The sequence below is a fragment of the Oryctolagus cuniculus genome, chromosome 20, assembly GCF_051225735.1.
Source record: "Oryctolagus cuniculus isolate XC-2025 breed Fujian yellow rabbit chromosome 20, ASM5122573v1, whole genome shotgun sequence".
Taxonomy (NCBI): Eukaryota; Metazoa; Chordata; class Mammalia; order Lagomorpha; family Leporidae; genus Oryctolagus; species Oryctolagus cuniculus.
The window spans coordinates 15,951,754-15,966,331 of NC_142886.1; the positions used below are offsets into that span (position 1 = coordinate 15,951,754).

A 14,578-nucleotide genomic window follows, 5' to 3' on the forward strand; every position below is an offset into this window, starting at 1 on the left:
TTAAGTTATACCTATGAAATTTGCAGTCATTAAATAAAAGCTTTTAAAAAAACATATTTACCAAAAACTGTATTTCAGGACATACCTCATTTATGTCATTATGTGTATACATATATGCTCATAAATTAATTATGCACCTAGCTACTTTATTTTATCGTTGTTCAGTTTGTGTTTATACAAATGAAGCCTTTTCCATTCATTTTCTACAACCTCAGATACTTATGATTAGAAGATGATAATTTTTCATGCTTTTCAATTTAGTGCATTCAAGTCCACAGGAAGTTATGAAATGCCTTCAGTTATGCTGAGATAGCTGTAACAATAGCTTCCTTACTAAGCATCATTCTGCAGTAGTGTACGGAATTAGTAGTTAATTTGGCTTCATCAGTTATGTAAAAAAAAAGTCTGAAATCTTTAAAAAAATCTGTATCAGAGTCTGTATGCAAGAGGACTCTGTTAGCATTTGAATTTAATTTCTGTCAACTACAATTTAAAAATTAAGTTCCCTTAAATTGATTGTGATGGTGAGAATAGATATTGCAGAATTTTCAAGTATGTAGCTCACCCCTAAAATGAATAAGCCCAGATAAAATAACCTTCATAAAGTTTATTAACAGACACTGTGCTAGATAATTTTATAGAAATTCTCTCAATTAAGTACACTTTAAAGAAGAATCAGCCATTATTTAATCTTCACAGTAGTTTTTTGTTGCTGCTGTGACATATGCTACAAACTTGGTGGCTAAAAACAACAGAAATTTATAGTTTGGAAGGCCAGAAGTTTGAAATGAATTTCACTGTGCTGAAACCATGGTGTTTTTATAGACACCCCCCAAGACTGAGTCCACCTGCCCAACGCGCAGCAAGCCAATTACGGACACTGGGGTGAAAGAGTATAGATGTTCATTGCAAAGCACAGAGCTAGCAGCTGGGCATCTGTCATTTAATTCCCTGGGCTCTTCAAGGGGCTACATGTAAGGGTTGTCGTAGATTGAAGTTGTGGCTGAGAGGTGCGTGTTCAGCTCGAGTCCAAGTTCCTGGTTCCTCTGCCATGCTTGTAGCCATCCTTTGGCCAGCGAAATGTCCTTCCAGGGAATTTTGATGATGGTAAAGTGGACTCCACTCATCTTGGGGCCATGTACATGTAGAGGTTTTGCACAGGACTTGGGGTTCCTAGAAAAGAAAACCCTCAAGACAGAACATCAAGATGTTATCTAAAGGGGAAGTAAATGGCCTCATGAACCTGGCAGTTAGGGGCCTTGTAGGGCTGGTTGCACCACTCCCTCAATTCAATGAGCTAATTTCAATAAGAGGTTGATTTGCAATCATAAAAGCAGGACAAAGACATTTTAAGGGAAGGAGGCTGGGAGACTGAGAGACTGGGACCTGAGGGTCACTAGCATCTGCATCCTTGGCACTGTGTAGGGGCTTGGTTTCAGTGTCAGAAGGGCAACGTGGTGGGTCGAGCAGTGGGTTAAGCCATGGCCTATAATGTCAGCATCCCATATGGGTGCTGCTCCACTTCCAATCCAGCTCCCTGCTAAAGTGCTTGAAAAAGTGCTTGGGAAAGCAGTAGAAGATGGCCCAACTGCTTGGGGCCCTGCACCCACATGGGAGACCTTGAAGAAGCTCCTGGCTCCTGCCTTCAGCTTGGCCCAACCCAGGCCATTGTGGCCAACTGGGGCGAGAACCAACAGATAGAAGATTCATATTCTCTCCCCCCCCCCACCTTTCTGTAACACTTTCAAATGAATAAATTAATTTTAAAAAAATAAAAAGCTACATAACTGTTTCCTCTTCTATAATGAAATCCCTCTCCTCCTTAAAAGGACCTTTGTGATTATAATTATGACTCACCTGGATAATCCTGGATTAAGACCTCCCAATTTCGAAGTTCTTAACTCAATCACACATTCAGAGTTTCTTTTGCCATATAAGGTGACCAGCACAGGTTCCAGAGATTAGGATATAGATATCTTTGAGGGACCACTGTTCAGCCTGTGCTCAAATTTTACTTGTTTACTTATTCATTCCTTAATGGAATACAGTATGCTGTCAAAGCTCACATAAAGGCAAAGCATGTTAGAAACAAGCACAGTTTAGAAAGAAGTTAACCAGATAGATTGATGATATGTACAAAAGACCCTGGAGTTTCTCTGTTAAGTTGCAACATTTTATATTATTGACTGATATTTTTTCTTTGCTGAGAGAAATAAACAGAGCATTAATCTCTTTTTTTCTAATATATTTTATCTTCTGCTTTTGTCTTTCCCTTTCCTGTGAAACCAGTGCTTATTAATCTAGTCATGAATTCATGAACTGAAGCACAGATTTATACTGTATTTATTGGGAAATACTTTGTATTTCCTATATGAGTATATCTATAGACACATGTTCAGATAGACATTTTGTTATTCCCTTTAAATCTTTTCTTTAACTCTCCCCTTCCATTCTCAACATTGTTAAAGAATTGACCACTTTGTCTCTGATGGTAGTACTCTAAATAAATGGTTGAAGTTTTTAGGAAACAGCTCTATAGGTTCTTTAATTCCTAGAAGATCATGGATCTTCTAAACTACATTAGTATTTTCTGTTGTGTTCAGTATGATTCCAGTGTTTATCATTAAGCCTTCACATTTGAAGAAAATATATCATTTGATACCTCTTTTGTGCTGTATATTTTTAATTACTCATCGATTTGCCAAAAAATAAGTTTTAGCAAAGTAAAATTTTATTTTGTTGTATAATTTAAAATTTAAATTTTAAAATTTTATTCTCTGAAATCCAGGATACCAGAAGGCCCCATTGATCAGGGGCCAGCTACAGGAAGGGTACGTGTTTTAGAAGAGCAACTTGTCAAGGCCAAAGAACAGATTGAAAATTACAAGAAACAAACCAGAAATGGTAGGTGATTATACAGGGTTGTCCCTCCTTTAATATATTGGCTTTTAGCACAATTAATTGGAAATTTCCTATTACCAAAATGTTTTAAATGCTGATACTCTATTCTTTGCAGGTCTGGGTAAAGATCATGAAGTCCTAAGGAGGAGGATTGAAAATGGAGCTAAAGAGCTCTGGTTTTTTCTCCAGAGTGAATTGAAGAAATTAAAGAATTTAGAAGGAAATGAACTCCAAAGACATGTAGATGAATTTCTTTCGGATTTAGGACATCATGAAAGGTACTCTTCCCCCTTTATGTTTCATTTGGACTTCAGTAAAGATTACAATCTAAGAATAGGAAACTGTAAATTTTATTAATTTCCCTGCTTAATAGTAAATGATACCCTGTGTGTTTAAGAGCAGTAGGGTACTTGATATCTGGAATGACATTTATGGTCAAGTGCAGTTAACCAACCAAAATATATCACCAGAAAATAACATTTAAAATGTATGCCTAAAAATCTTCATGTCTTAAGTGTGCCCTGAGGGTAGTGGTGTTACCAACAATACAAGATATTTTCCTATGAATTTCTTTCATATATGATCAATGTTTGAAACAGGGTATGCAGTTTTGCGTTGCAGTACAGTTAGAACTCATGCTGAGGCTGGCAGTTATGTTCCTAATTCAAACATTAGAAGCTTTAAAATAGCACCTTTTTAAGAATTTTTAATAAAAGGTTAACAGGTATTTTATGAAAAGGAACATTCTGTTAATTTCTCTTCCATTTACTTGTCAGAGAGAAGAACCTAAGATCTGTCTAGTTAAGTTTGGTTCTCCTGTTTACACATTTTCAAATGATACACAGTTTATATTCCATGGAAAAGAAAATATTTTTGGTGCTGATGTGTTCATGCAGAATAAAATATATCTGAGAATCATTAACAGCAGAACCTGTACTTAGGCCTCTTATATTTAAAAGTCTGTGTTCCCAGTAGGATTCTGATGGCAATCAATTTCTCATTAGTGAACAATAAAAGAAAAATTATTGTCTTAGCACAGCCTACCACTGTGAGGAGGTCAAGAATAACCCCACACAAACAAGCAATTCATATTATCAGCAATATTATAATGATTTTTTTAAAAATTCGCTCTATTGTGTTAAGTTAAATTACATATAAAACCTATTAGTTTACTGGAATAATTTTAGCATTAATGAATCCACAGAAAAATGGTAGCATAGATTTCAAGGAACATTGAATTAATCAAGCCATGCATTAACCAGTTTTGGAACTTAACACAGCTTACAGTTAGGCCACGCTTAGATCACTAAGACCAAATGATAACTAATTTTGTCCTTAATGCATTTCTACCCCAAAGATGATTTTAGGCACCAACCTTCTGTTAAGAAGTTTTGTGCCTGTGGAATTTGCTTTTTTTTTTAAAAAAAAATGCAGATTTGAAGATTTGACAGGAATAGACTATGTGGTATATGAAAGAGAATTGTATTGACTGCTGGTTGAATGTTTAAAGTTTGAGTTATTTGATGAAATTACTTGAGAATTTAATTTTAGGTCTTTGTTGCTGAAAATTCCTTAATTATTTTCTGCAACTAATTTGTACATGTACTTTGTGATTATATGTACAAATGAAAGTGAATTTAATAAATGTGCATATGAAAAATCTATATAAATCAATGTTACATTTTTGTTGCATTCTGTTTTGAATATATTATGATTTAATGTATGTTAGTGATATTTCATTGAAAACAAAATGGAATTAAAGGTATCCAAGTTAGTTTCTTTTGCCGTCTGAAGCAGAAATTAAATGAATCTGAGGTAAAACTTCACAGGGCCCTAACTTAATTCCAGGAAGCAAGATTAGAATGCAGCCATGTAAATAATGAGCAAGCCACAACCAAGCATTAGAGAAAAAACTTTTAAAGGAGTGAATGTAAACTAGGACGATTTGTATTGTATAGATTATATTCTCTCACTGACCACTTTGTAAATTTGCAATGATAAGAATTAAAAGTAAAAGAGACTTTTATGTTTGCCTTTGGTAATTTTTATGTGACAAGAAATTCCCATTTTACTTTTATACTTGCCCAAATTATAGTGTATTAGATGTCTCTGGACTGAAAGTCTATCTATTCTGAGAAGGCAGTTGAAGTTTGAGTCTGTTGATTTTCTTGTTTAAATTTCCCTATGAATCACTCTCATTTTTAGGCCAAGAAAGACATCTATTTAGGGAAAAACATTCTGGGCTTTTGTTTCTTTGAAGGAATTTCTTTCTTTCCTAGGACTGTTTTCATTTTTCAGGCTATATTTTGGTAGAATTGACAAGTAAAATTTGTATATTCAAAGTGTTCTATGTGATATTATATATATATATCACAATCAAATTAGTGAACAGTCCTTCACCACACAGTTACCATGTATGTGTGCATGTGAGAGAGAAAGAGAACATCTGTGCTGTGCTATCTTAGCAGATTTCAAGTGAACAGTGCAGTATTACTTCAGTCATTGTGCTGTGTATCAGATCCTCAGAACTTGTTCCCCTTATAACCGAAAGTTTGCACCCTCTGAGGAACAGCTCCCCATTTATTTCCCTCCCACCCCAAGCCACTAACAACCACCCTTCTAATCTCTGCTTCTATCAGTTAGAGCTTTTTGGATTTGACACATAATTTCTCACATGTGTGACATTTTCTTTATCCAGTCATCAATTAATAGACACTTTGGTTGTTTCGATTTCTTGGCTATCATGAATTACTCATCCACTTAAGTGACTATAGAAGGCAGATATCTGTTCAAGATACTGGTTTCATTTTCTTTGACTATATACCCATAATATATATATATATAATGTTAATTCTATTTTTAATTTTTTGAGGAACCTCTATGCTGTTTGACATAATGGCCGTTCAAATTTGTATTCCTACCAATGCTAAATGAGGGTTTCCTTTTCTCCATACCCTCTCTGGTACTTACCTCTTATCTTAAAAAGTATGAAATGATGTCTCCTTGTGGTGTGGATGCACATTTCCCTCATGATTCGTGAGGCTGAGCACCTTTTCATATGCCTGTTGGTTATTTGTATGTCTTCTTTGAAAAAATCTATCCAGGTTCTTTTTCCTATTTTTTAATAACATTATTACTAGTTTTTCTATGCATTCCTTATATAATCCTTATCAGGTCTATGATTTGCAAATATGTTCTCCCATTCCATGTAGTTTGTCTTTTCATTTTGATGATTATTTCTTTGGCTGTGCAAATATGATGTTTGAGGGCTTCTTCAAAAAGATTTTGGAAAATGTTATGCATTGATTTCAAAATTTTTTTGCACCAGAATGTGTTTCTTTTAAACTATACTCCATGAGCTTTATGAAATATGCTCATAGTTCTAGTTGTTTATTTTTATTCTTATTGCCTCTGCTTTTATTGTCATTTTTGAAAAGAAGTTATTACTAAACCAGTGTCATTAAATGTTTCCTTTTTTTTTTTTAAGAATAATTTATTTGAAAGGCAGAGAAACAGAGAGGCATAGAGAGGAAGTGAGAAAAATCTTCCATCTACTGGTTAACTCTCCAAATGGCTGCAATGGTCTGAGTTAAGCTGACCTGAAGCCAGGAGCCAGGAGCTTCTTCTGGGTCTCCCAGTGGTTGCAGGGGCACAAGGACTTGGGTCATCTTGTACTGCTTCCCAGGCAATAGCAGAGAGCTGGATCAGAATTGGAGCAGCTGGGACTCTAACCAGCACCCATATGGGATACTGGCACTGCAGGCAGTAGCTTTACCTGCTATGCCACAACGCTGGCCCTTCCTTATATTTTAATCTTAGAGTTTTAAGTTTTTCCATTTTAAGTGTTTAATCCATTTCAAGTTAATTTTGTGTATTGTGTCAGATATACAAAATCCAACAAATATCCACCTTCATTCTTTTATATGTGGATATCCATTTTTTCTAGAGTTATTGATTGAAGACATTTTCTCCCCACATCATCTTCTTGGTGCCCTTGTCAAAGATTGTCTGTATATGTGTGGAATTATTTTTAGACTATTTTATTCCATTGTTCTATGTGACTGCTTATATCATACTGATATGATTATTATGGCTTTCTAATATAATTTGAAACTGGAATTATAGTGCTTTTACGTTTGTTCTTCTTTCTCAAGCTGACTTTGTATATGTGGAGTCTTTGTGGATCCATAAAAATTTTAGGACTACTACTTGATCCAAGTCCATTATTGGTCAGTGATTTGTGTGGCCTTTCCTTTGATTGTCAGCTATGCTGTGCTCTTTAGGGAATCTTTATGATGGCCAGCTGGGATTCAGTTGTGTGGGTGGATTACATGAAACAGGTAGTTATATTCTACCCCAGACCTGGAATTTCACTAAACAAACCTCTATAGACAATACTGGCCCTCCAGGTTTTATCTATTAGAGAAGCCAATTACTTCTTTCAGTAATTAGAGTCAGGTGGACCAATCCTTCAAGTCAGTGAATTCCTTTTTTTTTTTTTTTTAAGATTTATTTATTTATTTTAAAGGCAGAGAGTGAGAGAGAGAGAGAGAGAGAGGTCTTCCATCCACTGATTCATTCCCAGATAGCCACAGTGGCCAGAGCTGTGTCAATCTGAAGCCAGGAGCCAAGAGCCTCTTCCGTTTCTCCCATGTGGTTACAGGGGCCCAGGGACTTGGGCCATCTTTTACTGCTTTCCCAGGCCATAGCAGACAGCAGGATGGGAAGTGGAGTAGCTGGGACTCAAACCAGCACCCATATGGGATGCTGGCACTGCAGGCAGCAGCTTTACCTGCTATACCACAGTACAGGACCCAGTGAATCCCCCCCCTTTTTAAGGTTTATTTATTTATAGGGGCCGGCACTGTGACTCACTTACTTAATCCACCTGTGGCCCTGGCATCCCATATGCGCGCTGGGTTCTAGTCCTCTTCCAGTCCAGCTCTCTACTGTGGCCCAGGAAGGCAGTGGAGGATGTCCCAGGTACTTGGGCCCCTGCACCTGCATGGGAGACCAGAACGAGGCAACTGGCTCCTGGCTTCAGATGGGTGTAGCTCTGGCCGTAGCGGCCATTTTGGGGGTGAACCAATGGAAGGAAGACCTTTCTCTCTGTCTTTCCCTCTCACTGTCTGTAACTCTACCTGTTAAATAAATAAATAAAAATCTTAAAAAATATTTATTTATTTGAAAGACATTGTTATAGAGAGGGTGAGGGAGGGAGAGAGAGAGGAAGAGAGAGAGAGAGAGGTGTTTTCCATCTGCTGGTTCACTCCCCAAATGACTGCAACGGCTGGAGCTGTGCCAATCCGAAGGCAGGAGCCAGGAGCTTCTTCCGGATCTCTCATTTGGGTGCAGGGACCCAAGGACTTGGGCTATCTTTTACTGCTTTCCCAGGTCATAGCAGAGAGCTGAATCGGAAGTGGAGCAGCCAGAACTTAAACCAGCGCCCATTTGGGATGCCAGCACTGCAGGTGGCAGCTTCACCTGCTATACCGCAGTGCCAGGCCCTTGAGTTCCTTTTGTTAAGTGATTAATCCTAAAGAACAGAAGAGAGTCTGAGTTTTTTGTTTGTTTGTTTTAAGCAGTAAACATTCTAGCCAAAGTTAATGAACAGAGTAAACTTGACAGACTAGGTAGGTGTTTCAGGGAAGAACAGAGATCCCAGGCTGTATTCAGACTGCAGTTTTTATAGAAATTGGGTATGCCCACCATTTCTCCACCCTACCTCCCCCAACGTTTCTGGGATATTCAGAGCTTCCTGACTGTAGAATTCCTAAAGTTCCTTCCTGAACTTCGTTACAGATAATAATAAAAGGTAGAGAGGATACCCTACGTTGCCCCAGGCAGCAGTTTGTGACCCACATAACTAGGTTATCAAACAAAAGCAATACTTCAGATATGTAATTGCTGGCAAGACTTGCTTCTGCATTACTTTCCTCATTCACCACACAGAAATTCCCATTTTTCTTCAGCCCCTCTTACACACATGGTCTAATACATTCCTAGCTACCTTATCCCCCTCAAGAGAAGTAACCCATAATGTTATGGGGATAGCTTGAATGAAGATCCATCTTTGTTATCTTTGAGCTGTCAAACGGGCATAGAGCTTGTTATGGGAATTTTTTCTTTGATTTCTTGTCCTGAGGTGTTTGAGGACGGCTTTGGAAGGATTGTCTGTGCTGTGCAGAGGAGAAACTGGGCCTTGCCTCCACTAAGGAACATGCATGTAGGGGTTTGGTATCAGGGGATCTAATATTCCTTTATCTTGCTGATGTCACTTTCCAGGACCATATTGTTTAGAAATACTAATCATTTTTTCCCTCCTAAATTGATTTTATAGTGGCACAATTTACAAATAAAAAAACATGCATTTTTCTAGTTTTATGTGTTTTGACAAATGTTCAGAGTTTGATACCCATGAAAATGTACATTATTGTTGCCCCTAATGTTTCTTCATGCCCCTTTGTAGGAAACACCTTCAGCTACTCCCAGTTCTTGGCAGTCACTGGTTTGAATTGCAGTACTCACTGACAAAGACACCTGATAACACTCTCTTTCAAACACATAGGTGTTTTAGTCAGTGGGGAAGCTAAAATGTTCTGTCCTAATTTTTGAGGATCATTGAAGTTTTCAAACTTCAGTGAAGCATCAGAATCCCCTGGTGTCTTAAAACATAGGTAGCTAAATCTAATTCCCAATTTCTGATTCAGTAGGTCTGGAGTAGGTCCCAAGAATTGACTCTTTTGATACATTCTTAAGTGTGATGTTATGATATAATAAATAATATATATTTGCTCTTCAACTCCAGTTCTTGGCACAAAGCTTCTGAAATTCATGGAATTTCTTGAATGGGAGTGATGAGAGGAGCAGTCTTTGCTGTTCATCATTAACCCACTTAAGGATGGCTGTGTTCATACTAATGAAGGGACTCTTGGTGGGTCCCTAGATAGTACAGGGTGGAGGCTGTCTGCCAGAGGAACCAACCATGTGATTATGTAGTTTTAACTTTCATCCCTGTCTCTTGACCTCTGGGGATGAGACTGGGGCTACACATGAGTTAATCATCAGTGCCCAATGACTTAATTCATTCCTACATAATGGCACTCCACAAAAACCCTAAACAGTGGGGCTTGGAGAGCTCCCAGTTTGGGGAAAACATCAGTGTGCCATAAGGATGGTTCATCCCACGTCCACAGGTACAGAAGTTCCCATGTGTGAACCATCCCTTTGCCCAGTGTATCCACTGTATATCCTACCAACACACTAGGCACTTGGTAGCTGTGTTTCTCAGATCTACTCTCATGCACTGCACTGCTGCCCTTGTGTTCAAGTCACCCTTATTTTACTTAATAATGGTGCTAAAGCACAAGAGTGTGGATGTTATATTGTGCTTAGTATGTAAGTTAAACTTATACTAAAACTGTATGTCTAGGAAAAAAGTGAGTTTGTAGGGCGTGATACTATGACATTTCAGGCATCCACTGAAGGTCTTAGAATGTGTCTCCTACAGATAAGGGGAGAATAGTTTATTCTTCTTTTTATAATTAAAGTTATATTCAGACCTAGAGAAATTAAGTAGCTTACATAAGAAAGAGGCATTTTACTCTAAAATCCTTTCTCTTAATTTCAGAATACTTAACATCTCTGGGCTTTATTTTTCTCTTCTACAGTCACAGCACACAAAGCTTCCACAGTCACAGGGTGCAGAGGGTCCACTGTCAGGCCTGCAAGCCTGCCTCATCCACCGAGAGAGCAGACATTCCCTGAGCCAGCTGCCTGTGGGCGCCCTGCTTTGGCAGTTGGAGCCCCAGAGCCTGTGATGGGTTGTGGGGATAGGAGCACCCCAAGTCCTAAATGGGTGCCCAGCCTCATGCCAACCCTCCCAGCCAGACTCACAGACAGTGGGCAATGCAGATTTTTCCCTCTGGTAAATTTTCCTGATCACTCGCCTGAGAGCCACTGCCGCCTCTGCTGGCCTCAGGATGCTGCCTTGCCAGGTGTGCTTGTGGGAGGCTGGGGAGAAAGAAATGTGCCTTCCTTTACTGGATTAGTTGGGTACCCTGCTCCCAGCCACGGCTCCAGGCCGCACTCAAAGTCAGTGTGGTCCCAAGGTTCTTCCTCAGGCAGTGTCACCAGATGCATGGGCTCCTGCATTCTGTTCTTATCTTGCTCTCAGAAGCTGGCATTCGGCTGCAGGCGTGGGTGGCATCTGCTCTCACTGCTGTGCATCTGAACTTTCCACACTGCTCCTTGATGTCCCATTCTTTCTGTAGAATTTCCACTACAAACTTCTCTCCGACTCTCCCCTGGGAGTGCACTCCCTGCACTTTTTTTCTGCTGTCTTCCCCTGATCAAAATCAGCATGTCTTTTTCCTATTAAGCCATCTTGGAATCTCTGTTTTTAGTATTATGGATCAATTTTCTGTAAGTACTCTTGGAACTTCAAACTACCGCTTTATATTTATATCCTAACTGCAGGATACTTCTAGAAACATGATAATTTTATATATGGATATATACATAAATATTCCTTTCTGACAAATATAATTAGATTTCTGACTTTATAATTTTCACAAATAATCTGTACTCTTAAGCATGCCTTGAATAGAGGCAGTGATGGGAACCTGAGAGAGAAGGCATGGAGTTGGAGCTGTACCTGCTTAAGGATTGTTCCTCAAGTCACTGTTTTACCAGATTAGATCTGTGAAAAGTTAAAGAAAGGTGATCACCATTATCGAAAACTCTGGAAGGTTTTTCTTCTGCTACTTTTTCTTTCACATCTAAAGATACTTATGAAATTTTTTGTCTATAACCAGCACTGTTCCAAATGCTGATTTAAAAACAATTTTAAAAACCTTTCTTGCGTAGAAGTTAAATTCTAGTAGGAGGAGAGTGGTAATAAAGTAATAAGTAAATGATGTTATATATTAGAAGGTGACAATTGCTTAGGATAAAAATCATACTAGGAAAGAGGAGAGAGAAAGCCAATTCACTGTGAAGAGGCAAAGAATAAAGTTACTTGATGTTTTAGCAGAATCTGGCTAGATCTTGAGAATGGATGGAGGGTAGGGTGGAAGCCAGGAGACTGTGAAGCTGTTTTGAGGCTATTGTCAAATCAGGTGAGAGAAGATGATGGCTGTGCTGGTAGCAGTGCTGGTGCTGCTGTGCGGTTAGAAATGGACTCCATTATTTGATGTCAAGAGGGTGTTAGAGAAAAGAGTTAATTTTTACTTTTCTATATTTCCACATGCAAGTCATAGCTTATAATTAATATCCATAAAACCATGTGTACCTCAAGTTTCTCTTCGTAGTTTACTGGGGATTTTAATGTACTCTTCAGGAAATCTAGCATGTTATAGTTGAAATTACTGATGCTACACAGAATGTGAAAATATCTTAAATGATTTTACTGGTTTAGAGCAGGATCAGCAAATTATGGCCCCAGGTTCAAATCTGGCTCATTGTCTGTTTTTGTAAATAAAGTTTTATCGGAACACGACTACTCGCATTAATACATGTATTGTCTATGTCAGTTTTCCTGCTACAAAATCAACCGAGACCCACAGAGCTTAAAATATTTACTGTCAGTCCCTTAAAGAAAACATTTGGTGACTGTCATTGAGACCACAGTTGTGTCAAAATTTTGACTTTTTTTTCCAACTAAAAATGTGAAGAGAAAATGTAAGAGGGGTCATGAAATAATACAACAGAGATATTTTATTCAACAAAGAGATATTATTCAAGGAACCAACTTGTTTTTCATTCTCTTATGTTAATCTACCTATTTCATTGTTTTGGGTATCCACTTTCCCCAGATATTTTTATAGTGCTTGGTGTTGGGAGTCAGATGTAGATGACTAACCTGAGGGGAGAGTGTGCTTTCTCAACAGCAAAAAAGTTGGTTCTAGGAATGGGTAGTAGAGATTAAGTTATGAATTGCACAGCCTTGATAGAAAATGAAAGACGGTTCCCAGCATCAATGTGATCATCAGTCTTTATGTAGAATTTGTTTTTTTGTCTTATGACTTTGTGTAACGCCATGTAGCAGTACAGTGAAGTCAGACCTCTGATATGTTTTGTTTAACAGGTCTATAATGACAGATCTATACTACCTCAGTCAAACAGATGGAGCTGGTGATTGGCGGGAAAAAGAGGCCAAAGATCTGACAGAGCTGGTTCAGCGGAGAATAACATATCTTCAGGTAAGAAGATTAGATTAAGAAATAAGCTTGAATGAAGGAAAGTTATAACAAAACTAAAAGCAAGAATTGCTGTTGGTTTTTAGTCTTCTTAACTTTTACCTTTTGAAGGTAAATTACTTACTCACTTTATGTCTCTATTCAAAATGACACCATGTAATGCCTTGACAGAAATAAATGATGGCTAAAACAAGGTCCCTGACCTAATGGGAGCTACTTACACACATACACTTGTAAAACCCTTGCATATAAACTGGAGCCTACCTTATCTTGCAGGGATGAAATACATGAAATCTTTATTGGAGTTTTGAGGAAGGAGACATTAGGGGTAGATTTTGCAGAATGTGTTAATTTTACTGAATTGTAAAGGATAGTTAGGTAGGATTTGGACATGCAGAAATGGGGGTAGGGAACCTACCATTGGGTGCCTATGATGTGAGAGCAGTGGCCTGTAGCTGGGAAGGAGCAGTACAGGAACCCAAGTGAGAAATGGGGTAATTCAGTGTGTCTGAAATTTCAGGCTTTGTGAAAATAAATGACGGAAAATAACCTAGAAAGGTAGATTTAGGAGACAGATTATAGAGGTTAAACTTTATGGTGTGTGAACTGTAAGTGGTTACTCAAAATTTTTATTTCTAAAATGTCATTCTAACAACAAATAGGAAATATTGGTAAACCCCAAATCCCAGGTCCTTCTAAATTCTTTTTTATTTTTTGTTCTATTTTCTAGTTCATGCATAATATTACATATTTCTTTATTTTTTTATTTTATTTTATTTTATTTTATTTATTTATTTATTTTTATTTTTGACAGGCAGAGTGGACAGTGAGAGAGAGAGACAGAGAGAGAAAGGTCTTCCTTTGCCGTTGGTTCACCCTCCAATGGCCGCCGCTGCAGCCGGCGCACCGCGCTGATCCGATGGCAGGAGCCAGGAGCCAGGTGCTTCTCCTGGTCTCCCATGGGGTGCAGGGCCCAAGCACCTGGGCCATCCTCCACTGCACTCCCTGGCCACAGCAGAGAGCTGGCCTGGAAGAGGGGCAACCGGGACAGAATCCGGTGCCCCGACCGGGACTAGAACCCGGTGTGCCGGCGCCGCAAGGTGGAGGATTAGCCTATTGAGCCACGGCGCCGGCCTAATATTACATATTTCTAAGGATAGAATTTATTTCCTTTTGAGTTTTGTTTTTCTGCATAATATACTGGAAGTATTTTTCTATTTTGGAGTCACAACCTGCTTTTGAAAGATTTTTGCACAAAGAGGGAGTAATGGGAGAGTGGTACGTAAGTGATATTAATTGGAAAGTAGTATTTTTGTTAAACTGGATTAGTATTTAAAGAGAACAGAACGGGAGGGCATTTAGAATAAGAGGAGCATCGTGCGTGCATCAGAAGTGAGAGGTTGAGAAGGTAGAGCTGATAGTCCTGTCCACATAGGAGAGAGATATGAGATGGCAGGGATCACGAGTGTGTGGTTGAC

General features: G+C 38.5%; 1 protein-coding gene across 13 annotated transcripts in view; it reads left to right on the forward strand.

Moving 5' to 3' along the window:
- The window catches only part of FUT8 (fucosyltransferase 8), a 296,071-nt gene that overhangs the window by 180,538 nt on the left and 100,955 nt on the right, over positions 1-14,578 (forward strand). For all 13 annotated transcript variants that reach the window (XR_016226668.1, XR_016226667.1, XR_016226669.1 and 10 more), the window contains 3 exons: positions 2,789-2,904; positions 3,017-3,179; positions 12,989-13,103. Coding sequence is in view for 10 of the 13 variants with exons in the window: in XM_002719524.6 (XP_002719570.1) it covers positions 2,789-2,904; positions 3,017-3,179; positions 12,989-13,103 (394 nt within the window). In the remaining 3 variants the exon portion in view is untranslated. The remainder of the gene's footprint in view (positions 1-2,788; positions 2,905-3,016; positions 3,180-12,988; positions 13,104-14,578) is intronic.